General features: G+C 51.7%; 1 protein-coding gene across 1 annotated transcript; it reads right to left on the bottom strand.

Moving 5' to 3' along the window:
- Positions 1–1,040: 1,040 nt before the first annotated feature.
- Positions 1,041–24,906, bottom strand: FCGBP (Fc gamma binding protein). Its single transcript, XM_048055720.2, has 21 exons — positions 24,763–24,906; positions 23,706–23,759; positions 20,378–21,598; positions 19,520–19,863; positions 18,555–19,125; positions 17,485–18,086; positions 16,453–17,017; positions 15,225–15,814; positions 14,196–14,763; positions 13,514–13,713; positions 12,588–12,729; positions 11,706–12,037; positions 10,693–11,266; positions 9,525–10,123; positions 8,545–9,109; positions 6,641–7,242; positions 5,572–6,085; positions 4,455–4,657; positions 3,461–3,835; positions 2,164–2,445; positions 1,041–1,224 (listed from the first exon to the last, which is right to left on the bottom strand). Exons 2-21 carry the CDS (start codon positions 23,755–23,757, stop codon positions 1,222–1,224), a joined length of 8,904 nt encoding a protein of 2,967 aa, XP_047911677.2. The 5' UTR covers positions 23,758–23,759; positions 24,763–24,906; the 3' UTR covers positions 1,041–1,221.
- Positions 24,907–25,110: the final 204 nt, after the last annotated feature.

Here is a 25,110-nt window from a genome sequence, read left to right as displayed (position 1 = left end):
CTGGGAGGACTGAAGGGGGTGCTATGGGGGACTGGGACATACTGGGAGGGACTGGGGACACTGGGGGTGACACTGGAGTGCCAAACTGGCACATATTGGGAGGGCTGGGGGACACTGGGATGTACTGGGAGGCACTGGTAACATGGGGGGGGTGGGGGGAACTGGGACATACTGGGGCTACTGAGGATCACTGGGATGTACTGAAAGGACTGGGACATAATGAAAGAGGATGGGTTACTGGGGGGGGGGGAGAACACTGGGTGTGGACTGGGACAAACTGGGAGATAACTGGGGACACTGGGAATGAACTGGGACAATCTGGGGAATAACTGGGGCCACTGGGAGTCGACTGGGACAAACTGGAGGATAACTGGGACGTAGCTAGGACATCCTGGGGTTAACTGGGTTTGGGAACCGCGACGCCTTTGGAGTGGGGAGGTGGGAACCGGAGCCAACTGGGACATACTGGGAGGGACAGCGGTGGCCCGGGGCGATGCCAGCGGCGGTTCCCAGTGTCCCTCCTGGCACGGGGGAACGCATCCGGGATGGGGGGGGTGGGACAGGGACACGTGGCCACCCCCCCCCCCCCCAGGGGACCCAGGTGCCACCCTCGTCCCCCCCCCCCCTCAGGGGATCCACATGTCTGGGTGTCACCCCCCCCAGGGGACCAAATTGTCACCCCCCAGGGGACCCAGGTGCCACCCCCCTCCCAGGGGGATGCAGGTGCCACCACCCCAAGGGATAAAATTGTCACGCCCCCAGGGGACCCACGTGCCACCCCCCTCCAAGGGGACCCAGATGTCCGGGTGCCACCCCCCCCCCCCCCCCAAATGGGGGTGCCCCGGGGCCATGGGCAGGGAGGTGACAATGACGGGAGGTGACAATGACGTGGCCGTGACGGGAAATATTGACTGAGGGGGGGGGGACGGGGACACCTCGGGGGTGACAGGAGGTGCCTGGGGCACCGCAGGGCTGGCAGGGGACCCATGCATCCGGGTCCCCCCCTCCGCCCAACCCCCCCTGCCCCGAGCCTGATGCTTTTTTACTTTTTTTTTTTTTTTTCCCCTTAATTTCAGCCATTTTATTGCAAAACAAAACCCTGTAGTTTGGGGGAGAAAAAAGGGGTTAAAAGCCAGCTTTTTGTTATGTTTTGTCTGGGCTGCGGTGGCCTCTGGCCTCGGTGGCCTCGGGGACGAGGCGTGACATTTCTCTTTTTCTGCGTCACTGGGTGAAAAAAAGGAGAAAAATCCACATTAATTAACCCTTTTTTCAGTTGTTTTGCCCATTTTCATTTTTTTTACCCCCTTTTCTCTTTTTTTTCTCCTCTTTATTGTTTTCCCCCTCCTTTTAGGCTCTTTCCCGTCATTTTTCCCCCTTTTGGTGCTGATGAACTTAGCCATTCATTGTAAGCCCTGTAGGGCCTGATTCTGAGGGGAGAAAAGGGGATTTTTGTTAATATGGTCTACACCCTGTGGGGGTTTTCCTCGCATTAAATTTATGGGGAGTAAAAGGTGATTTTTGGTTAAAGTGAAGGAATGAACTGATGGGCGAGGATCTAGTACTGTTAGTAGGATGAATGACAACTGCCTCTTTTCGTGTGAAACTGGTGGAAAAAAGGTGATTTTGGTAAATCTGAAGGGATGGGCTGATGAACAGCAGGCTGCTGACAACACCCGTGGAGATCTGCCTTGTGTGAAACTGGGGGAAAACCGAAGAATTTTGGTTAAAATGAAGGGCTTGACACCTCTTGGTGAAGGCAGCCCACCTGGGTGCTTGAAAATGGTGGGGAAAAAAAAAAAAAAAGCAATTTTGCTTAATTTCACATGGATATCTTTTGGTGATAGGGGTGTGGAGGATGGCAGCTGTGAGGACTTCCCTAGCAGCAAACTGGGGGAGAAAAGGCAGTTTTGGTTAGTCTGAAGGCTTGGGCTGATGGTGGGATGAAGGACAACTCATGTTGCGCTACTTCCTTCTACAAAAATTTGTAGAAAAAGGGACAACTTTGGTTAATCTGAAAGTTTTTGACCAACTGACGGACGCTTCTCCAAGATGACGGCACTGCGGCCTACAAGGCCACAACCAGGCCGCAAAACACTACAAATATTCCCCCCGAATCACCCCCAAAAAAGACTCCCCGCGCTGTCACCGCTCAGGGACGCTCACATGGGTGAAGTCAGGTGCTCTCCAGGCCTTCATCGCCGCCGCCATGTTGGCCACCAAACCCCCATCGGGGCCCCGGAGGTCATTGGCCGCGTCGGCGTCGTAGTTGCCGCACAGGCCGCAGAGGAGCTTGCTCAGCTCCTTGGGGACCGTCACCGTCACCTCACCGGCAGGGCTGAGGCCGATGCGGACGGAGTTTTGGGAGAGCCACACGGTGTTCTCAGCCTCGTAGACGGTCAGCTGGTTGGAGATTTCAGCTGGGATGGAGGCTGGGACCCCGTTGACCTGAAGGAGAGAGAAGCGGGTAAAACACAACGCCTCAATGAGTTAGCCTCAAATTTCGGGGAGAAATAGATGGGGAATTGGTTTTCCCTCCCCATCATTCTTGGGGAGCCTAAAATAGGGTGAAATCCCTTATATTTGAGGTATTTTAGTTGAGCCATGTGGTATTCTTGGCCTCAAAGCTGGTCAACCAGTTGGAGATTTTGGCCAGGATGGAGGCCGGGACCCCGTTCTGTTGACCTGAAGGAGAGAGAAGTGGGTAGAACACAACGCTGCGATGAGTTGGCCTCCAAATTTGGGTAGAAATAGTTGGGGAATTGGTTCTTCCCCTCTATCATAGTGGTAGAGCCCAAAATAGGGTGAAATCCCTCAATCTGAGGGTTTTTGGTTAAGCTATGTGGTGTTCTTGGCCTTGTAGGCAATGAGTTGGTCTCCAAATTTGGGAAGAAACAGGTGGGGAATTGGTTCTTCCACTCTATTATAGTGGGGGAGCCTAAAATAGGGTGAAATCCCTCAATTTGAGGGCTTTTAGTTGAGCCATGTGGTGTTGTCGGCATCATAGGTGGTCAACTGGTTGGAGATTTTGGCCAGGATGGAGTCCAGGACCCCCCAAATTGGTGGAAAAAAAGGCATTTTTGGTCCATATAAAGGGCTGGGCAGCTGCGTGGACATCTCTTGGTAGTGGGATGAAGGGCAACATGTGGCGGTCCTTCTCTTGTAATATTGGTGGAAAAAGACATTGATTTGGTTAAAATGGAGAGACAAACCAATGCATGGGCATCTTGTGATGAAGGATGGCACCCATGGGTGTTTCTTCTGGAATAAATGAGTGGAAAGAAGGAAATTTGGGTTAAAATGAAGGGATGAGCTGAAGGATGAAGATCTCCTGATGATGGTGGGCTGAAGCCTTGCACGAAGCCGATGCCCCTTGCAAAATATCGATGGAAAACCCACCAAATTTGGTTCCAAAGAAGGGCCGGGCTGACACCGGGGGATTTTTATGGTGGATTCAACCTACCCAGATCTTCTTGTCCCTCTTGATGGTGACGAAAGACGAGCCGCCGAAGAAGTGGAGGGCCACCACGACCGGCCGGTCCTCATCCTCCCTGACATCAGCCAAGAGCCGGAACCAGTGGGGATGGCCGGGGTTGCAAAGAGAGGTCACCACGTAGCTGCCAGTGGCCATGGTGGCACCGGTGGCACCATCGAAGGAAGCGAAGCGGGTGGCAGGGACCAGGGTGCAGCGGCCGGGCTGCTCCACGCACCCACGGATGCCGTTGCGCGTGCCGCAGACTTGGCCAAAGGGGCAGCCGGCCGGCTGGCACAGCATGCCGCCCGCCGCCCGGCACGTGCAGCTCTCGCTGCAGTCGGCGGAGAGGATGGTCTCGGCGATCTGCGGGGCGGGAGAGGGGTGGTTAGGGTGGTAAAATCCTTTGGGGGGATTAAAAATGCAGCGTGCAGTGGGGTTCTGCCTTGCTAAGGGTGTAAAAGTGGGAGAAAGATGCATGCAAGCAGCTTTTCCCCTTGCAAAGGTTGAAAAAAGGGAAAAAAGGTGCATGCAACAGGGTTCTGACTTGCTAAGGGTGCAGAGAAAAGGAAAAATGCAGTTCACAATGGGGTTCTGCCTTGCAAAGGGTGTAAAAATGGAGGAAAGTTGCATGCAACAGGGTTCTGACTTTCTAAGGGTGCAAAAATGGGAAAAAGCTGCATGCAAGCAATTTTTTTCCCTTGCAAAGGGTGCAAAAAGGGAAAAAGGGAAAAAAGCTGCATGCAACAGGGTTCTGTCTTCCAAAGGTTGCAGAGAAAATGAAAGAAACACAGCATGTAGTAGGGTTCTGCCTTGCAAAGGATGCAAACACCCGCGGCGTGTGCAATGGTGCCAAGCTGCTCCTGCAAAATGCAAGCACCCACTGGGTGTGCAGTTCTGCAAACTCTCCCTTTGCAAGGATGCAAACACCCTCAGCACGTGCAACGGTGCAAAGCCGCCCGTGCAAGCACCCAGCAGCACCCACCTCGAAGAAGCGGCCGCGGTGCATGCACCCGCAGGACTCCATGGGGACGCACTCGCCCCCGTTGAAGACAAAACCCTCATCGCACTGGCAGCCCTCGAAGCACTTGTTGGTGGTGCATCTGCTGCCGGTGGAGAGGCTGGCGCACGTCCGGTCACAAGTGCGGGCGCAGAGCTCGTAGTGGCTGTCAGGAGGGCAGGAGAGTGCTGGCGGATAGAAAAACAGAAAGAAAAGCACCAAGTTTGCTATTTCTCGCTTATTTTCTCCTTCTCTCCCCACAAAAATACCCAAACGTGTTACAAAAGTTGTTGCAAAAATAGTGTCCAAAAGATGGGGCTGCATGCGGACTGCTTCTCCCTAGCAAAAGCTTCCCCCAAATTCCATGCAAGGTGTTTTCCCTTTGCAAATTTTTCTAAATACCAAAAAAATATTGATGCAACCACTTCCCCCTCCCCCTTGCAAAAGTTTGCAGGCCTGAAGAACTGCTGCATGCAACTGCTCGACTGCTTGTAGGGATTTAAAATTGCTGCATGTGATTGCTTTCCCCATGCAAAAAACAGCAAAAGTAAATTTACATTGCTGCATGCAAACAGGAACCCCTGCAACGGCTTCCACTCTTGCAAAAATGCAGTCACTGCTGCATGCAACTGCTTGCAAACTCTGCAGTACTAAACTGCTGCATGCAAGTGATTTCATTCTTGCAAACTCTGCAGAACTGGTGCATGTAACCATGTGCAAAACAGGGAACTAAACTGCTGCTACATGCAACTGCTCACATTCTTAGAAAAGTGCAAGCACCTCTGCAAACAACTGTGCACAAACTCCGCAGAACTGCTGCACGCAGCTGCGTGCAAACCGTGGAATTAAACTGCTGGTGCATGCAACTGCTGGCACTCAGAAATGCAAGCACCACTGCATGCAGCCATGTGCAAACTCTGCAAAACTGCTGCATGCAACTGCACGCTGCAGAACAAGTGTACGCAATCGTGTGCAATCTCTGCAGAAAAAGTGCATGCAATCACGTGCAAACCACGAAACTAAACTGCTGCTGCATGCAACGGCTCCCCCCCCTTACAGAACCGCCTCCCCGCCTCCTGCAGCCTCCCCTCCGCCCACTCACGGCACTTGGCTGCTTCTCTCCACTCCTGCAGCTCCCCGCCGGCAGCCTGGCAGGCGGCGGCGTAGGCCTGCAAGATCCTGCACAGCTCCGCGCCTTCCGCCTTGCCGCACCCTTCCTGCGCGCAGCTCGCCGCGTGCTCCCAGGGCGCCACCGCCTTGTGGCACCCCCCAAAAGGCCCCGTCTCGTCCTCCAGCAACCCGCAGAGCTCGGGTTTGCTTTGGGGACAGGGTTCCAGCTGCGAGCCATGCGTGCAACCCCTGACGGGGATGCCCCAGCTGTCCCCCAGCTGCTCCGGGCTGGCGGCGTCGTTGGCTGCATCGCCGTCAAAGTTGCCGCAGAGGCCGCCGGTGTGGTGCCGGTAGGAGGCGGGGAGGGTGAGCAGCACGTAGGAGATGCTGTCGTAGAGCAGCTTGAGGCCCCCCTGTGCCCGCAGCACCTGGTGGGCGCCCTCCTGCGTCACCGTCACCGCGCCCCCCACCAGCGTCAGGGGCAGGAGGTGACGCTCGCCATCCACCTGCAGGGGGGGAGAAAGGGGGTGTCAGGGTGGGCACCCTGAGGAATGAAGGGGTTTGGGGTGGTCTGCAGCTTGAAATGGGGTTGCCGGTAAGGGTGGGGTGCAGATAAAGTGGGGGTTGCATCTTCTGCAACCTGAAATGGGGTTGCAGGTAAAATAGGGTTTGCATTTAAAACAGGGTTTCCGTACTCTGCAACCTAAAATGGGGTTGCAGCTAAAGTGGGGATTACATCCTCTTCTCTGCAACCTAAAACGGGGTTTGCATTTAAAATAGGTTTGCATTTAAAAGGGAGTTTGCATTTAAAACGGGGTGTGCATGCTCTGCAGCCTGAAATGGGGTTGCACCCAGAACAGGGCTGCAAGAGCACTGCAAGCCCAAGCAGCACCCTCGGGTGCACGCACAGTGGGGACACGATGCACGAGTTCTCCACCTCCAAGCAGCACCTTTGGGTGCACGCACGATCAGGACAGGGTGCAGGAGCCAAACCAGCACCCTCGGGTGCACGCATGCCACGTGCACAACGAGGACCCCTTGCAGCAACCCCGGCCCCTCACCTTCACCTCCCACTGCTTCCCCTGGCTCATGCTGATGGTGATGCCGTGCACGGTGATCAGCAGCTGCTGGGTGAGCGGCACCGGCCCTCTGTGGTCCTTCTGCACCCGCACTATGAAGGGCACCAGCTCCACCTCGGGGCCGGCAGCTTCGGCCGCCGCCAGCGTGTAGGTGCAGGAGCCAGCAAAACGCAGCATGTGCCCGTCGAAGGTGCGGAAAGAAGTGGCGCCCAGCACCTCGCAGCGCCCGCAGGTGCTGGGATAGCAGCCCCGCACGCCGTCCTGCACCGTGCACGTTTCTCCCTCGCCGCAGCTCGCCTCTTTGCACTCCACCTCCCCGTTCTCTTTGCAGGTGCAACGCTCGCTGCACCGCGGGCAGGAGAAGAACTCCTCGCCCCGCTGGTAGTAGCGGCCGTCGTGCAAGCAGCCGCAGCGGGCCAGGGGGACGCAGCGGTCGCCGCTCTGCAGGAAGCCGGCGTCGCAGAAGCAGCCCTCGGTGCACGGGGCCGATTCGTCGCAGCCTTCAACCTCCGCCTGGCCGTGGCACGTGGCTGGGCAGGCCGAGCCGCAGAGCTCGTAGTGCTGGTTCGGGGGGCAGACGGGGCCTGCAGGAGGGTGAGATGGGTGCAGGGTCCTACCTCTGTCTGTGCCCAAATCCCTCCATGCAATTCCAAATCCCTGCAGAAATGCGATCCCAAATCCCTTCCTGCAATTCCAAAACCCTCCAGAAGTGTGAGCCCAAATCCCTCCCTGCAATTCCAAACCCTTGCAATAATGAAAGCCCCAAATCCCTTCCTGTAATCCCCAAACTTTGCAGAAATGTGACCCCAAATCCCTTCTTGCAATTCCAAAACACTCCAGAAATGCAAGCCCAAATCCCCCCCTGCAATCCCCGAAGCCTCCAGAAGTGTGAGCCCAAATCCCTCCCTGCAATTCCAAACCCCTGCAAAAATGCAAGCCCCAAATCCCTTCCTGCAATCCCCAAACCTTGCAGAAATGGGACCCCAAATCCCTTCTTGCAATTCCAAAACACTCCAGAAATGCAAGCCCAAATCCCTCCCTGCAATCCCTGAAGCCTGCAGAAATGTAAACCCAAATCCCTTCCTGCAGTTCCAAACCCCTGCAGAAATGCAAACCCAAATTCCTTCCTGCAATCCCCAAACCTTGCAGAGATGTGACCCCAAATTCCTTCATGCAATTCCAAAACACTCCAGAAATGAGCCCGAATCCCTTTCTACAATTCCCAAACCCTGAAGAAATGTGAGCCCAACTCCCTTACTGCAGTTCCACATCCCTGCAGAAATGTAAGCCCAAATTCCTTCATGCAATTCCAAGACCCTGCTGAAATGCAAGCCCCAAATCCCTCCCTGCAATTCCAAACGCCTGCAGAAATGCAAACCCAAATCCCTTCCTGCAATTCTAAAACCCTACAGGAATGCAAACCCAAATTCCTTCATGCAATTCCAAATCGCTGCAGAAATGTGAGCCCCAAATCCCTTCTTGCAATTCCAAAACATTCCAGAAATGCAAGCCCCAAAGCCCTCCTGCAATCCCCAAACCTTGCAGAAATGCAAACCCAAATCCCTTCCTGCAATTCTAAAACCCTGCAGAATTGTGAGCCCAAATTTCTTCCTGCAGTTCCCAAATCCTGCAGAAATGTGAGCCCAAATCATGCATGCAAACCCCAGGCTTTTCATGTAGACCCCAACTCCCTTTGTGCATGCAAACCCAGCTGCCTCCGTGCATGCACACCCCAATTTCTCCATGCAAACCCAAACCCCTCCATGCATGCACGCCCCAATTTCTCCATGCAAACCCAACACCCTCCATGCATGCACACCCCAAAAGCCTCCTTGCAACCCCCCAATGCAACCCCAGTGGATCTCCCCGCACCGAGCCCCACGTACTGCAGAAGGCGGCCGTGCGCCACTGCTCGACACGAATCCCCTGGCTCTGGCAGGCGGTGACGTAGGCACTGATGGCACTGCAGACAGCTTCCTGGTGCCCCTTGTAGAAACAAGTGTCAAAGAGGCAATCGTCAAAGTATGGGGCCGGGTCGATGGTGCTGTGACAGGCGGCGAAGGGTCCTTGCTTCTTCACCAGGACCCCGCAGTGCTTGTCGCCGCGGTAGGCACGCTTCTCCGCTTCGGTGCAAACTTGGCAATCCTTGGTGCAACCGGCAGAGCAGCCGGGGACATCGGCCACCTTCCAGGAGTCGGCGAATTGGATTTCGTCGGTGGCCGAGCTGCCGTCGGGCAAAGCGAAGTCGTCCTCGGGGTTTCCGTCAGCGTTGCCGCAGAGGCCGCAGACGGACCGTGAGTAGGTGCTGGGGAGGATGACCCTGGCGTAGCTGTGCCAGTCGAAGGTGACGATGACATCAAAGTCGGTCTTGATGAAGCCGTGGACGCCGCTGATGTAGGCACGGAGCTGGTTGCCGTGGGTGAAGGGCAGATCCACCAGGATCCCGTTGACCTGGAAGGGGAGCGGAGGGGCAGCAGGACGCCATGCGATGGGCGTGCAACCTGCCCAGATGTCATGCAACGAGCTTGAGATCCAACTGGATGTCTCACGATGACCTTGCAGTTCAATTGGACACTGTGCAACCGTGGCCAGTTGTCTCCTGACGCCCTCGGCACCCAACTGGACGCCTCCCGATGCCCTCAGCACCCAACTGGACGCCTCCCAACACCCTCACAACTCATCCACACGCCACACAACGAGCTTGCAACCCAACCGGATGCCATGCACCAGGCTTGTATGATGTCTAGTTGGATTTCTATGACCTTGCAACCCACACAAGGAGCCTGCAAGCTGCCCAGGTGCCATGCAAGGAGTTTGCAACCCAACCAGATGCCTTGCTACAACTGGATGCCTCCCCCCCCCCTACCTTGAGCTTCTGGGGGTCTGCTTGGCTGAGGCTGAGGGTCATGTTGTAGACCTTCAAGATGACCTCCTTGGTGTAGGAGACCACACGGCTGCCCCGGTTGTTGTTCTCCACGGTGACCATGAAGGGGACAAGGGTGGGGTCTTCAGAGCAGAGGGCAGCGAACTGGTAGACGCAGGTGCCCATGAAGTCATAGCGGCGCCCGTCGAAGGTGGTGTAATGGGGGTCCCCGGTGGCCACGCAGACAGAGCGACCCTTGGCCACGCACCGCCGCACGCCCTTCACCATGGTGCACTGCTCGCCCGCCTTGCAGCTGGCCTCCTTGCACACCACCATGCCCAAACCCGGGTCGCACCTGCACTGGGAATGGCAGGTCTCGTCGTCCCAAAACTCCTCGCCGGGTTGGTAGTAGCGACCATCGCGGGTGCAACCGCAGTCGGCCACTGCCACGCACTGGCCACCGCTGAGGACGTAGCCCTGGTTGCAAGCACAGGTCTCCACGCAGGGCTGGGTGCAAGAGGCGGGTGCGTCCCGGTTGGTGCAGGTGGCCGGGCAGGCGTTGCCACAAGCTTCATAGTGGCTGTTTTCTGGGCAGGGTAACGCTGCAGGAGGAAGGGGGGCAATTAGCTGATGAGCGGGTGGGAATGCAGCAGGGTTGCATGCATTGTAAAGTGTTATGTGCACCATTTTGCATGCAACATCCCAAGGATGAACATTGCACCTTGCGAATGCACCAAGCATTTTGCATGCAACATCCTGCAGATGTTGCAGCACGTAAATGCATGCAGCACTTTGCACGCAGCATCCTGCAGATGGATATTGCTCCGTGCAAATGCAATGAGCAGTTTGCAGGCAGTGTCCTGAGGATATTGCAAAATGCTCACTGCATTTGCATGGTGCAATACCCATTCGGGGATGCTGCATGCAAGCACCTTGACTACTTTGCACGCGGTCTCCTGGGGATTGATATCGTATTGTGTGAGCATGCTTTGCATGCAACCCTCCCTGGATGGCTAACTTCTGCAAATGCACCAGTTATGTTGCACACACCACCCCAGAGCTAAATATTCCCCCCTGCACACTCGCCAAGCACCTTGCATGCATCATCCCATGCCAGATATTCGCCCTATTTTGCAAAACCACATTGGCAAGGAGGAAGCCCATTGCTCACAGCAGCCTGATGGTGTCCTCCAGTCGTGCACCACAGCCCCTTGCTTTTTGCAGGTGGATGCATAAGCTTCCAGTGTCTTGCAGAGGATGCTTTTTGCCCCATCGTTCATGCACACGTCATAGAGGCAGTTGCGGAAGAAATCCCTGGGTTCGACAACATCGTGGCAAGCCTTGAAGGGCCCCTGGAAGCTTTTTTTGATCAGGCCACAATACTGGTTGCCACTATACAGCTCCTTCTTCTCCTCCTCGCACACGGGGCAGTCGCCTTCACAGAAATCCCAGCAAAACGGGTCGTCGTCGGGGACTTTCCAGCCCTTGGCCCAATCCACGATGGAGGCGATGAGGTCGCCGCTCTGCTGGGGGATGTCGTCCTCCGGCTTGAGGTTGAAGTTGCCACAGAGGCCGCAGGTGTGCTTGTAATAGCTGCTGGGGAGCTCGACGAGCAGGTACCAGTTCCAGTCGTACGTCACCCGGAGGCCGAAATTGGTCTCCAGCACGGCGTTGAGCCCGCTCTGGAAGAGCTCCAGCCTGCCGTCCTCCAGGCTCACCGGGAGCAGGGTCAGCACCCCGTTCACCTAGGGATGGGGAGCATTATATGTGAGCGTGGTGCATGGATCTGCGTGCTCCTGGGGCATGCAATTATTTTGCATCCACATGCAATTACTTCTGTTGAGCTTTGCCTTACCCAATTTACACACACCAGCTGCTATCGCAAACCTCCTGGAGGTGTCCCATGTGCTTTGAGGTTTCTTGCACACCTTTTGGCTTCCCCAGGGGGCAGAAAACCACCCCACATTGCCCCATGTGGGGCAGCGCATTCCCCTTCTACCCCAACGTTTCAAAACTTCACATTTTGGCTTGACAGATTCAGCCAAAAATAACGGTGGCCTTGATGGAACACATGGAGATGTTAGCCATGATGGAAGAAGAGATGGGTGGGAAAGGAGGTGGGGATGAGATAGGTGGGAAAGGAGATGGAGAAAGGCCAATCCTGCCTGTTTTAAGCCAACTCACCCTAATTTTGCCCACTTCCTTCTGATGGATGGAGATTTGTTGGCCATAGACCTCAATGTTGGCCAAGTTGATGTAGGAGACAGATTTCACCCCACCTCGGATGTTGTTCTTGGCCTCCACCTTGAAGGGCACCAACTTGGAGTCGTTCCCACAGGATTCAGCCATGGTGTAGGTGCAGGTGCCTTGGAAGTCGAAATCGCGCCCGTCGAAGGTGTGGTAGTGGGGGTCACCCCAACCCCAGCAGGTGGCCACCAGGGATGGGACACACTTGGCCTGGCCATCCTCAAATTTGCACGTCTCCTTGGGCCGGCACTGAAGGGCTTTGCAGGGGTCTAGAAGGAGAAGAAATGTCCATGGGGGATGTTCTGGTGAGGAGCACATCCCATGTCATCACGCAGACAAAGCGTCTTCACTGGCCTTGAGGTCCACCAAGCATCCTCTGCTCCCCCTTGGGCTTTAAGAGGGGCTCAGCAGCTCTGAGATGCAAATCAGAGCACAATAATCCGCCCCTGAGCCCAAGTCCCCCCCTTTTCAGCTGTCTCTCCCCCCATTTCACGAGGAAAAGGATCAAGATTGGGTTCATCCTTACCCAAGATCCCTCTTGCCCTTCAAGAAGGTGCCACCACCATGGTTAGAATTGGACATTTGGGTGGACCCAAAGCAAAGAGGTTGCTTTGCTGAAGCCTTTTATTTCTCCAGAATCATTCCACCACTTTCCTGACCATCTCAGTGTTGAGATGGGATCTGTGTCCTCCATCTCCCCTTGCTGTAGGGTTCCCACCTCAGCCTGCACCTTCATCCACACATCCCAGCCAGCCCCAGGATCTTCTCTGGCTCAGAGATCCCTTTCTCCCCAGCTCATACAACCCCGTTTTTCCTTACTTTGGTTGATGCAACCCAAGACCCCATCCCGAATTTCACAGGTTTCATCATCACTGCATCCGTGGCTCTCGCAGGTCAAACCCTTCCCAGGGATGCACGTGCAACGCGACTGGCAGTTCTCGTTCACGACCGACTCATGGGGCTGCAGGGCGAGAGGTTGCAAACGTTGCGATGAGAAGCACAAACCATTAGGAGTAAATGCATAAAAATGTGGAAATAAAACCCAGGGACCAGATCCTTAATCCACCCATTATTAGAAAAACCGCCTCCGTCTTAGAAAAAACCTCCGTTCTATTTATCCGCTTATTTTTGCTCCAAAAGGAGCTGATTTTGGGTGATTAAGATATTTAGAAAAATGTGGAAAGTGCAGGAACTCAATGTTTCTTCCACGTTCTCCTGCAGAGAGAAAAATCAGGTCATCTGAGGCATGGAAGTGTGCTCTTTTTTTGGTCTTAATGTGCTCAAAAGGGGGAAAAATGCATTGAGATCTACTGGAGCAAATACGCAGCTTGCAAAAGGCAAAATTGCTGAAGGATGTCTTGTTTTTGTTGCAAGGAAGGGGTCTGGGAAAGAAGCAAAAAACCATCTGCCTTCTTTCACCTTCCTTAAAGGAAAAATATATTATTTAGCACCTTCAGCTGTGGAATGCATCGCATCTATCTACAGGCATCCACGGCTGTGCTAGCACTTTTATGCCAAGTGATGAAAAGATGTGAAAATGCCTCAGATTTCTTCATAACAAAGAGCAGAATCACTTGGCAGATGGAAGATTTTGTCTTTTTCTTTTTGCAAGGTTCTTTGTGTCATGCACACATTGCCTTTGAAGGTCCTTGCTTGCACTAGGTTGTTACACAAGTGGGAAGAATAAAACCCAAATAAAATTGATTAAGAAAACCCAAAGTCTCCCAGCCTCAAGACATCACTACCTTGTAATATATCCCGTCCACAAAACATCCACATTTGTCCTTGGGGACACAGGCGTTCCCATCAAAGGTGTACCCTTCGTCGCAGTGGCAGCCTTCGGTGCATTTTTTGGGGCATTTGGAGGCATCCACGAGCCCCACGCAGCTGTTGCTGCAGAGGTTGGCGCACAGGGAGTAGCTGCTGTTGGCTGGGCAACTCAAGGCTGGAAGGAAAAGGATGATTGTCCCCAAACTGAAGGTTGGGCAGCCCACAATTGCACCCGAGGGAGACGGTGGAGCCCCAACATTAATGAAAATCCACCCCTTTGATGCTTGTGTTTGCTTTTCCTATTTGTTCCCAAGGGGAGCCAAAATCCACCCCATTGAGGGTGAATGAAAAAAGCCAACACAAGCATCAATACCAATTAAAAAAAAAAAAAAATCAATCTTATTGGCATTGCAAAGTCTATTCCCACTTACTCAAAGCACCGATCAAAAACAGGCCCCATCACATTGTTTTTTTCCCCCCAGAATTTTCATGTCGCCATCATCATTCCACCCCAACACCACCATTTGCATCTCCCCACGCTTTGATGGTGCTTCAGCTCTCAAGACGTTGTCCCTCTGAATTTATTTTTCAATTCATCCCAACAGGGCATGGATTCTGGACCGGGGAGGAAGTTTCCCACCTGTGACCCCCACTTACGGCAGAAGGAAGGTTTCCTCCATGCCTCGATGGTGACGCCAGCATCTTGGCAGGTGGATACGTAGCTCTGGATGCTCTGGCAGAGGACGTTGGTGTTGCCTTCGGTGAGGCAGAGGTCATGGATGCAGGCGTGGAAATACGGGGCTGGGCTGATGGTGTTGTAGCAGGAGGAAAAGGGGCCCTCAGGGACCACGAGGACGCCACAGTAGTTGGGTTTCTGGAAGACCTCCTCCTTCTCCTCCGTGCAGACCGGGCAGTCGTCTTTGGAGCAGTCGTCACTGCAAGCTACCTCGGGTGTTTTCCAGGCAGAGCCAAAGGCGGTCACATCGGGGGCGTTGTGGCCATCGGGGAGGAGATGATCATCATCTTGTTGCCCGTTGTTGTTGCCGCAGAGCCCACAGAGGTGGCCCTTGTAGCTCTGGGGAGCTGTGACCAACACGTGGTGGAGGAGGTCGTAGTGTACAACGAGGCCAAAGTCGGTCTGAAGAAGGACGCCCATCCCATGTTGGTGCACCTGGACCCGTCCCTCGCTCAGGATGGCCGGGAGGTTGTAGAATATTGAGTCCACCTGGGACAGAGAGAGAAATCCCATGGTGAGCCTCAGGGAGGAGGACACGGGGGTAGGAGCAAAAAACATTGGGGGAGGCACCTTCCAACCAATGTTTTTATGAATTTATGGCTCCCAGTTTGCAACTGGAAGGGGAAGTGGGGATGAAAATGGCTTTCTGTTGGACATAAATGTAAGTTCTTCTCTCCATCAAGGAAAAATGTTTGGATCTCTTGTGTTCGCACCCAAAAAGTGGTGAACCCCAAAATATGGCCTTACTTGGACCATTCAGTTCTTGCTTCATGGCAAAGTCAACACCAGCCTGTAGACTTTGACACCAGCTTGCAACCAAGAAGAGGCTGAGCATGAAGCACAACTATACCAGGGCGTCCCCTCTATCTTGATGCCAAAGTCAATGTTAGGCTGTAGACTTTGTCACCAGCATGTTTGCACCCATGTTGGGCCACCAACTACCTCCTTACCATGACTGTTCCTGTCTTGCCTCGTGCCATGGTCAATGTGAGTCCGTAGACTTCAACGGACAATGCTTGGATGGTGGAGACCTTCCTTTTCTGTCGGGCATCCTTCTCGATTTTCACAACAAAGGACTTGACGTTGTCGTCGCCGGCACAGGTCTCGGTGAGGATGTAGGAGCAGGTGCCAGGGATTTCGAAGGCCAACCCATCGAAGGACACATAGCTGCGGTCGCCGGTGACCACACAGGTCCCAAGGGTGGCAGATTGGCACTGGGTGACACCGTTGACAACTTTGCATTCGGTCTCATCGGTGTCAGGAACTTCTTCGCAGAGCACAGAGCTGTTGTCCTGGCACCGGCATTTCTCCTGCTTGGTGGGGTGGAAAGTCTCCCCCAGCTTGTAGTAGAAGTCCTGGTAGAGGCATCCGCACTGGGCCATGGGGACGCACTCATCGCCACTGAGCGCGAAGCCCTCGTTGCACACGCAGTCCTCCTTGCAGCGCTCGGAGCACTTCACCGAGGTGTAAATGCTGCTGCACATCTGGCTACAGGTCTGGGAGCAGAGCTCGTAGTGGCTGTTTGCAGGACACGAAATACCTGCCACAAGACAAGGGGGATCGTTAGGAGCAAGGAAATTACGGGCCAGATCCAAGAGGTTTCCTCTAACTGGAGAGAGTTGGGCCCAAGATGAGGTTTGCCAGAAGCAGGCTTTTTTCATCCAATTGCTTCATGGTTAAATCTCATCTCTTGCTTGCCGTGGACACGAGGGAAGAGATGACCATAAGGGAGGTCTCAACCCTTTTAGGTGGTGTTTTAAACCCCTGAACTGTCCATTTTTTCCCCCATTATTCCCTCAAGCAACACAATTGGTACCACGTTAGGTTCCTAATTGGGTTTCAACACCAGTCCCTCTCCCTTAATACAGAGATTTTTGGTGCATTTTATAAAGATTTAACCTCTAAGCAACCCAGGCAATTAGCCTCAACTCTCATTTTAGCCAAGAATTGGTGCTTATTGGGACCAAATCATTTGCCCACCATAGCTGGATGAGGGTGTGCATTGGCTGTAGACAGTGACAATGGGTCCAAGCTAGACTTTGGGTGGGATAAAACACCAAGTGAGACCTCTGGTTCATCCCCATATAGGTTTTTTCCCAGGACTGGGGCTCCCTCTGATGCTCACAACCCTTTGTGAAACAAAACAAAAGAAAAAACCCTCCAATTGTCCCAGCTTACTGCAGAAATCGTCCGTCCTCCAACTCCCAATGGTGACGCCGGCGGCTTGGCAGGTGGCGGCGTAGTGGCTGATCTGCTGGCACACCACAGCTTCCTGGTCTGGGAAGAGGCAAAAATCATGCACGCAGTTTTGGACGTAATTGAAAGGGTCCACCAGAGCATGGCAGGCTGTGAAGGGCCCGTCCACTTTCGAGATGAGCCCACAACCCTTCTCTGCGACCTCCTGCTGCCTCATGGCCTCCATCAGGGTGGGGCATTGCTCCTGCGACAGCTCCATGCAACCTGGGACGTCAGCCACCTTCCAGCTCTGCCCAAGGTCATCAGGGTTTAGTGTCGTTTGACCGTTCTTCATCATCATGTCATCACTCGTGTCCCCGTTGTAGTTCCCACAGAGGCCACATAGGGCATCTGCATAAGTGCCAGGCACCACCACGGTGATTTGGCTCTGCCAGTCGTAGGTGACAGTGAGGCCGAAGTCGGTCTCCACCACCGCGTCCTGCCCACCTCTGTAGACAGAGATCTTCCTCTTGTGGTGGTATGGTAAGTTGGCCAATTGGTTGTTGACCTGGGGGCAAAAGCAAAAAAAAATAAATAAAATTTTTTAAAAAATCTATATCCATCTGTAAAGACAAGTTGTGTTTTCATGCCACCTCAGATGCCTGCAATTTGGTCTCCATCTAAAGCACTCAAGTAATTTAGAAGACTTTTCAGATTTAATCATCTGCCCCAAACAGAGATGCCCACCATCTTTGAGATAAACAGTGCCTTGGCTTATCACATACTGACCTCCTGGTTCAGGTGAAGACCTTTCAATGAAGGCCTAATATTTAGGCAATTAAATCTTGATTAATGCAGAGCAAGCAGACCTGGTAGCTCTGGATATCAGCAGCATGGTTGGAGAAGAATATTCAGCATTATCCAATATGGGGGAAAAAATGAGGCATGAAGGTGGAAGAGTAAAAATGGGAAAAGGAGGCTGGGATGAGGAGCAGGAAGTGAATGTAGAAACAGAATCAAGTTTGTTAAACTCACAGTGATTTTGTTGGGGTCCTTCTGGCTGATCACAATGCTTTTCCCATAGACTTTGATCTTCACGAGAGCGATGGAGGACAGAAGTTGGTCATCCTGGTGGCCGTTCTGCACCAGCACCTGGAAATCCACCAGGTCTTGGCTCTTCTTGCACAACCCGGTGAACTGGTAGACGCACGTGCCCTGGAAGATGAACCTCCCACCGTCAAAGTCCTTGTAGTGAGTGGTGCCATACGCCGTGCAGTTCCCATAGCTCGTGGGGTAGCAATCCTGGATGCCCTGCTCCACCCGGCACTCTTTCTGGGCATGGCAGCTGGCCTTGCGGCATACGGCCGTCCGCGTGGCCACATCGCAAACGCAACGTTTCGTGCAGGTGCTGTCACCCCAAAACTCCTCGCCGAGGCCGTGCAGGCGGCCCTCGAAGACGCAGCCACACTCGGCCTGGGGGATGCACTTGCCAGCGTCCAACACGAAGCCCTCCTGGCACTCGCAGGTCTCCACGCAGGTCGAGGCACCGCAGTCGGCCGGCATTGCAGCATTGTTGCAGGTAGCGGGGCAGGCGCTGCCACAAGACCTGTAGTTGCTGTTCTCAGGGCAGGACAGAGCTGTTGAAGGGACAGGACACCGTGGTTGCAATGGGGGGGTTGCTCTTTGGCAGTAAGGAAGTGAAGCAGAATGCTAAGAGTATCTACGTGGACTTTTGGTAGCCTCCCATGGGCTTCCTGGAGCCCCAGTGGACTTTATGGGCTTTCTGCATGGACTTTTGGGAGCCCACGTGGACTTTATGGGCTTTCTGCCTGGTCTTCTGGGAGCCTCTATGGGGACTTGCCTTAATAACTTCTTCTAGCCCTCTTTTCATGGAGCTCACAGCTTTTTCAGGCACATTTTCGTGCAGCCTAATTCAAAGCGACCCACTTCAGAGGGTCAACCATCCCCATTGGTGCAATTTCCCTTTCATACCCCTTCTCTGCCCATTCCCACCCCATCTCACTTTAATTCCGCCCACCCTAATTAGCACCATGGCACCTTGCTCGCCCAAAGGGAGGATTTTCTGCCAACCAGGAGCTACTCACGACAATGCGCTGGCGTCCTCCAGTCATCCACAATGATTCCCTCTTCCCGGCAGTCATCTGCATAGGCTTTCAGGGCTTGGCACAGCATGGTATGGAGCCCGTTGTTGACACAGAGGTCATAGACGCAGTTGTCCAGGTAATTCTTGGGGTTGATGGCAGCGTGGCAGCGCTGGAAGGGCCCCGGGCTTTGGCTGAGCAACCCGCACAATCCCTCCACCTTGTACTTCTTCGCCTCATCCTGTGGGCACTGCTTGCAGTCGCCGATGCAGCTGTCGAAACAGTGGCTGCTCTCATCGAACACCTTCCAGCCCTGGCCCAGATCCACGGTGTTCTGAGCTGCATCCCCGTTGGGCAGGAGAACATCGTCTTGGGGGTTGCCATTGCTGTTGCCACACATCCCGCACACTTTGTTGGCCAGCACACTGGGGATCTTCACCACCAAGTGGTCATCCCAGTCGTACAGGACCTTCAGCAGGAAGCCGGTTTTAATCAGGACAGACCTGCCCTTCTGCTGCAGCTGGAGCTTCCCTTGGGCGAGGGAGATGGGGAGGCGGGAGTAGTGGTTGTTCACCTGGAAGGGAAATAAATCAGATGCAAGGTGAGAAATGAGATATGTTGAATTTTGAGGTGTTTTCTTGCAAGTTGTGAGCCTCAAATTCAGCATAAAATATGAAAAAAGAGCATTTCCCCTCCACTTCACCATCCCCAATTTTCCCCTCTCCTTGTGCAGAAATTTGGTGATCAGCCAAGGACAACAAAACCCAGGTGGGATCAAGGCAACACCTTTTCCTTCAAGAGATGTGAAAATGACATTGGTTCCACCCACACTAGGGCCAAGGTGGCAAAGGCAATTTTCCTGCCACGCAGGAAATGCCCGCATGGTAGCATCACCTACACAGGAAATATGTTATTCTAGTGAAACACCAAGATATTTCTTTGGATTTCTTAATTTTTTCCATACGTACCCTCACAAACCCGTCCTCGGACCTGACCACAGTAATGGTAATGTTGTAGACGTGGACGATCACGACACCGACATAGGAGACTTTTGGGTTACCCCTGTGCTCGTTTTTGGCCTCGACGCTGAAGATGGGCAGGTCCGGGTCTTCATCGCAGCTCTTGGTCATGGTGTAGGTGCACGTTCCCATGAAATCAAAGGTTTTCCCATCAAAGGTAAGGTAGTGAGGATCGCCGGTGGCCCAGCAGGTTGAGAATGTTTCCTGGATGCACGTGGGCACTCCTTCCACCATCTTGCACCTCTGCTGCTCACTGCAGACGATGTCGGCACAGGAAAGCGTGGAATAAGTTGCTGAGAAAGAAAATAGATTGTAAGGAAAAGCAGCAGCATCCATGAGAAAAGCCAGTGGTCTGCAAGGTACAACGGCAGGAACAAAGCACGGAAGGGTCAGTAGGTTGGAGGCCAGTAATTAGTGCAATACCCCAAGGGTTAATACCAGGTCCAGTCCTGTTTAATATCTTCATATTAATATGAAGATATTAATCATATTAATGAAGATATGAATCATTACACCTGGAGGATGGGACAGAGCATCCCCCAGGCACAGGAACACAACGGGTTCTAGGTGAACATCAGGAAGAACATCATTGTGCAGGTGATGGAGCACTGGCTCCAACCCAGTAAGGTGGTGGAGTCTCCTCCTTGGAGGATCTTCAACAGCCACCTGGATGTGATCCTGGGTGACCTGCTTGAGCGTGGGTTGGACCAGTTGGCCTCCAGAGGTCAACCTCAACCACTCTGTGGTTCCACAGAGCAAGAAGCCACCATCTCACGGCCACATAACCATGCGTTGAGCCCTACTTACGCGTGGCACAAAGGCCGGTGAAGCCAAAGCCTCTGTAACTGTGGAAGCCAAAGACCAGTAGCCCAAAGGCTGCAGGGTGGTGCTCGGTGCTCTGGATCTCGGATGTCTTGCTGATGCTGAGCATGGTCCAGGAGAAGTCCGAGCCGGGAACTTCTTGCCACGAGCTCTTCAATGTCTTCTGGTTGACAGTGATGGAGCGTGTGTCCGTGTTCCTGGCGATGATGAGCGCATAGTTCTTGTAGTCGTTCAGGCTGTTGACCCAGTAGGACGGGCAATAGCTGACGATGGGTGGGATGTTGAGTAGGAAAGGGTCTTGCCTCAGTGAGCCTTTTCTGGCACCGGTGAAGAAGAAAACCACCTGAATTGCAGCCGAAGAGCTCACGTAGAATGGTGAATTTTGACTCGTCTCAAATTTGTAGACCTCGCCGGCCAAGATGTCCTTTCTGGAAGGTGAATGATCCAAGTGGTAGGAAATGGAGGTTCTCTCAGCCGCCACAACATAGACATAATCGTGGACCTTCTGCAGCGGGTTGGGGGGGACGATGTAGGTGTACCCCCACGCGGTGACTGGCAGGAGCTGCTCCACCACGTAGTCACAGTCTGTGCGTATCTTCACGCAGGTGTGTCCGCTGAGGACGGCCACGACGTTGTCCGATGTGATCTTGGTGCCCGACAGATCATCGTCGCTTTGCAGCTGCAAGCTCTGGTACGGGTCCAAGGAGATGCGGAGAAGCGAGCCGGCAGAGTAAGTCGTCCCTCTGAAATAAACACTGCCCTTGAAGGTGATGGAGATGAAGGTCGTGGTCTTCCCGGCCACCACCACGAATTCTTTCAAGCCATCTTTTGAGCTGTCGTCTGGCGTCACCACATAGTACTCGGTGCCCAGCTTTTCGATGGGCAAAACAGCGGTGGCACCGATGCTGTAGGGCTTGGAGCTGGTGAAGACCACGGAGATGTCCTTGGTGGACTTGATCAAGATGCTTTTTTGTGAAATCCGGCTCCTGATGAGCTCCAGGGTACCGGGGACGTGGAAGGAAACCGTCTGGTCTTTCCTGAGGGTGATGGTGTTGCTGAAGGTGTCATCGTTCGTTGTCACCGTCACTTGGGTGGCGTCGAAGTAGGAGGTGAAGAGGAGCTTGATGTTGGGGCGGGTGGCTTCCTGGTTGTTCTGCGGGAAGGCGACAAAGAATTCCTTGCCACGAAAAGTTGCGGTTGAAAGGCCTGGAAAAAACAGGGGAAAAGGGTGGGTTTGGCTGCAGGAATTAAAGTAGAGAATTCTGCAGAAAAAATCCTTTTTTTTTTTTTTTTTTGGTTGCAGAAACTTGCAGTAGGAAGCTCTGAAAAAAAAAAAAAAAGACAACCAAGAAAACAACAAAAAGAACCCAAACACCCAAAACCAGGAAAAGAAGGCTTTTCAGCTGCAGAAATTGAGTTAGAAGCTTCTGAAAAATACTAAAGAAGGTTTTTCAGCCTCAGAAATTGCAATAGAAATTTCTGGGGGAAAAAAAAGAAAAAAAGTATTTTTCCCCCAGTAGGATCTTGCAGGAGAAAGTTCTGACAAATGAAAAATAGGAAATAAATGTTCTTGTTGTTGTTGCAGAAATTGCAACTGAAATTTCTGAAAGTTGGGGCAACTGAAAGTAGGGAAGTAGGAAATAAAGTTTTTTGTTGTTGTTGTTGCAGAAATATACAGTTAGGAAGTTCAGAAAAACTAAAAAACTAAAAGCGTTTGATGCAGAAATTGCAGTAGTTTTGAGGTTTATTTTTGTCTTTATTTTTCCTCATAGTTTTTAAAACATGCAGTAAACGGGTTTTTCCACATAAATTATAGCGCAAAGTCCTGAGAACCAAAATACGAAGAATAGGGGCATTTTGCTGAAGAAAACTGAAGTAAAAAGTTCAGGGCAAGGAGGATAAGGTCTGCCTGAATACAGTGATTGCAGCAGAAAAGTCAAGGGGGAAGCACAAGAAAAACAAAAATAAAAATTGTCAGCAGAAACTTGCCGTAGAAATTCCTATTAACGCAGTTAGTAATAGCTATTTCCCCCCCTCCAAATAGGTGAAAAGGATCTTTTTACAGTAAAAAGACCCCTTAGCTGAGAACAAAAACAAATAATAAATGATTTTTGATGAAAATCAAACAGGCTTTAAGGGACTTTTAGGTCAAAAGTAATACGTTTTTTTCCTGACCTTTCCCCCCTCCAAATAAATAGTAATATATATATATATATATATATATATATATACACACACACATATATTATATATTTTTTTTTTTCCTGGAAAAGAAAAGGAGGATAAAACACTTTTTTTTTTAAATAGAATAAAAAGGCAAACAGGACATTTTTAAACCAAGAAAGAAAAATCCCAGGGAATAAGTTTTTTATTTATTTTTTATTTTTTAACGCAAGCCAAAGAAGTAAAAAGGGCTGTTGGGTGGGAAAAAAGGAATTTAGGGCATTTTTCTAAACAAAAAAGAATTCAAATAGTAAAAAAAAACTTCTTTCTTTCTGAAAAATGGGACAAGTGATAGGGGAATGCTCTGGAAAAAAAAAAAAAAAGCAGGTTATAAAGGTGTTGTGGTTAAAAAAAGAGTTTATAGGGCATTTTTCTCCTCAAAAAAAAATTGGGTATTAGATTTTTTTTTTCCTTATGAAGACAAACAGGTAACAAAGACTTTTTTTTTCTGAAAAACAAACAAACAAACAAACCCCAAACCACTAAATGGATGATAATAGGTGTTTTCCAACAACTGAAACACAAAACAGGGAATAAAACTTATTTCTTAAAAAAATAAAAATTAGGGAAACAAGGGCTTTTTACCCAAAATATGATCATGCTGTTTAGTGAAAAATAGGATGTTAAGGGTTTTTTTTCCTAGTAAAAAACATATTATAAGGACTCTTAGTTTAAAAAAAAAAATCACAGGTGATGACAGCTTATTTATTTATTGTGGAAAAAAACAGGTGATAAGGGCTTTTTGGCAAAAAAAAAGAAAGACAGGTGATAAGGAATTTTTTTTCTCCTAAAAAATAGGGAGTAAAGATTTTTTCTTGGAAGACAGGAGCAGATAATAAGGGTAGTTTTGTTTTTTTAAAAAAATGAATAAATAGGTGACAAGGGATTTTTGTTGATGAAGACACAAAATAGAGAGTTTTGCTGAGGAAAAAAAGAAAAAACATCAGCAAACTGTATTGGTTTTTTTTTCCCCAAAAAAAGGGGGAACAAGAATTTCTTACTGCAGAAATGTACCAATTTCCCCCCAAAACAAGCCCCATCCCCAGAAAAATGACATTTTTTGGATGAACAAGGTCGTATCATCACTCACCACACATCAGGGACAGCCAGGCTGGGAGCCACCACATCCTGCCCATCACCATTGCTGGATAAAAAAATGCCAAGAAAAAGTGAAAAAAAATGCAAAAAATTGAGCTTAGGGTTGAGCAGGAGCCTGGTGGGGACCTCGATGTCCCATCTTATCTCAAAACTACCCCAAAGTGATGTTGTTTTTTAATTTTTTAGGGGGATGAACTCCACCCTCACCCAATTGCCACCACGTCCAACCCAACTCCTGAAGCCCCTCTTGATGCCACCTCCAAAACCTCGTCCTTCCCCTTATTTCCATCCACTCCCCCCACCCGATTACCTTCCACCAAGCCTCCTATGGATGAATCCACCCCCAAATCACTGAAATTTGAGACAAAAAGGGGCCAAAGTGCAGGGGCAAGCCTCCTGCCCACCTCCAGATGCTCTCGGAGGTGCGGGTTCCTCTCCATCACCCAATGTCCGTTGGTTTTAGCACCCAACTGATAGCACCAACAGGGACTGGGTGCTCTGGCTGGGCTTAGGTTGGGGGAAAAAAATCCCCTTTTAATTAATTTGTGGTTGATTTAACCCAGCTGGGACCTCTGCTGGTTGGGTGAAGGTATCACCGACACTTTATTTTGCTTACGTGGGATGTATTAGGGGCTCCCAGTAGAACCCGGGATGAGGATGAGGATGAGGATTAGGATGGAGAAGAGGATGGAGAAGAGGGTGGGGATGGAGATGGAGATGGAGATGGAGATGGAGATGGAGATGGAGATGAGGATGGAGATGAAGATGAAGATGAGGTTGGGGATTGGGATGGGGATGAAAATGGGGATGGAGATGAGGTTGGGGATGAAGATGAGGTTGGGGATGGGGATGGAGATGGGGATGGGGATGAAGACTGGGATGGGGATGAGGACGGGGATGAGAATGAGGATGACGAAGAAGAAAACAATGGGGATGGGGTTGACGATGAAGATAACAATGGGGATGGGGATGGAGATGAAGACGGGAATGAGGAGAAACGTAAATGTAAGAAAAAGAGCAGAAAGTCACTTAAAAATGGAGCCACTTACTGATAGGCTCAGCGTAGCTCTTTGCTCTCCCCGAAGCCCATGGAAATGTGAGGATGGAGAGGAAAAAAGTGCAGGGTTGGTCCCAAGTCCTCCCTTTTTATAATCAGATGGAGCCAATCTGTAGTTTCCTGAGAATCTCCTTGCAGAACTCACTTGGGACGGGGGGGGTGAAGGAATTGGCTCTGAAAAAGACAGATTTTGGCTGATTCAAGAGAATCTTGTGGAGGGGGATAGGGCAGGAGCTGCCGAGTTCTCACGTGGCTCAAGGAGGTCAAGTTGCAAAACAGCCCTGGGTTTCCTGAAAACGAGACTATCTGGGGCACATGGTGAGCCAGGATGTGAAGATAT

This window comes from Anser cygnoides, chromosome 37 (assembly GCF_040182565.1).
Source record: "Anser cygnoides isolate HZ-2024a breed goose chromosome 37, Taihu_goose_T2T_genome, whole genome shotgun sequence".
Lineage (NCBI taxonomy): Eukaryota > Metazoa > Chordata > Aves > Anseriformes > Anatidae > Anser > Anser cygnoides.
The sequence above is the reverse complement of the archived record's forward strand: the minus strand, read 5'-3'. Positions and strand labels throughout refer to the sequence as shown.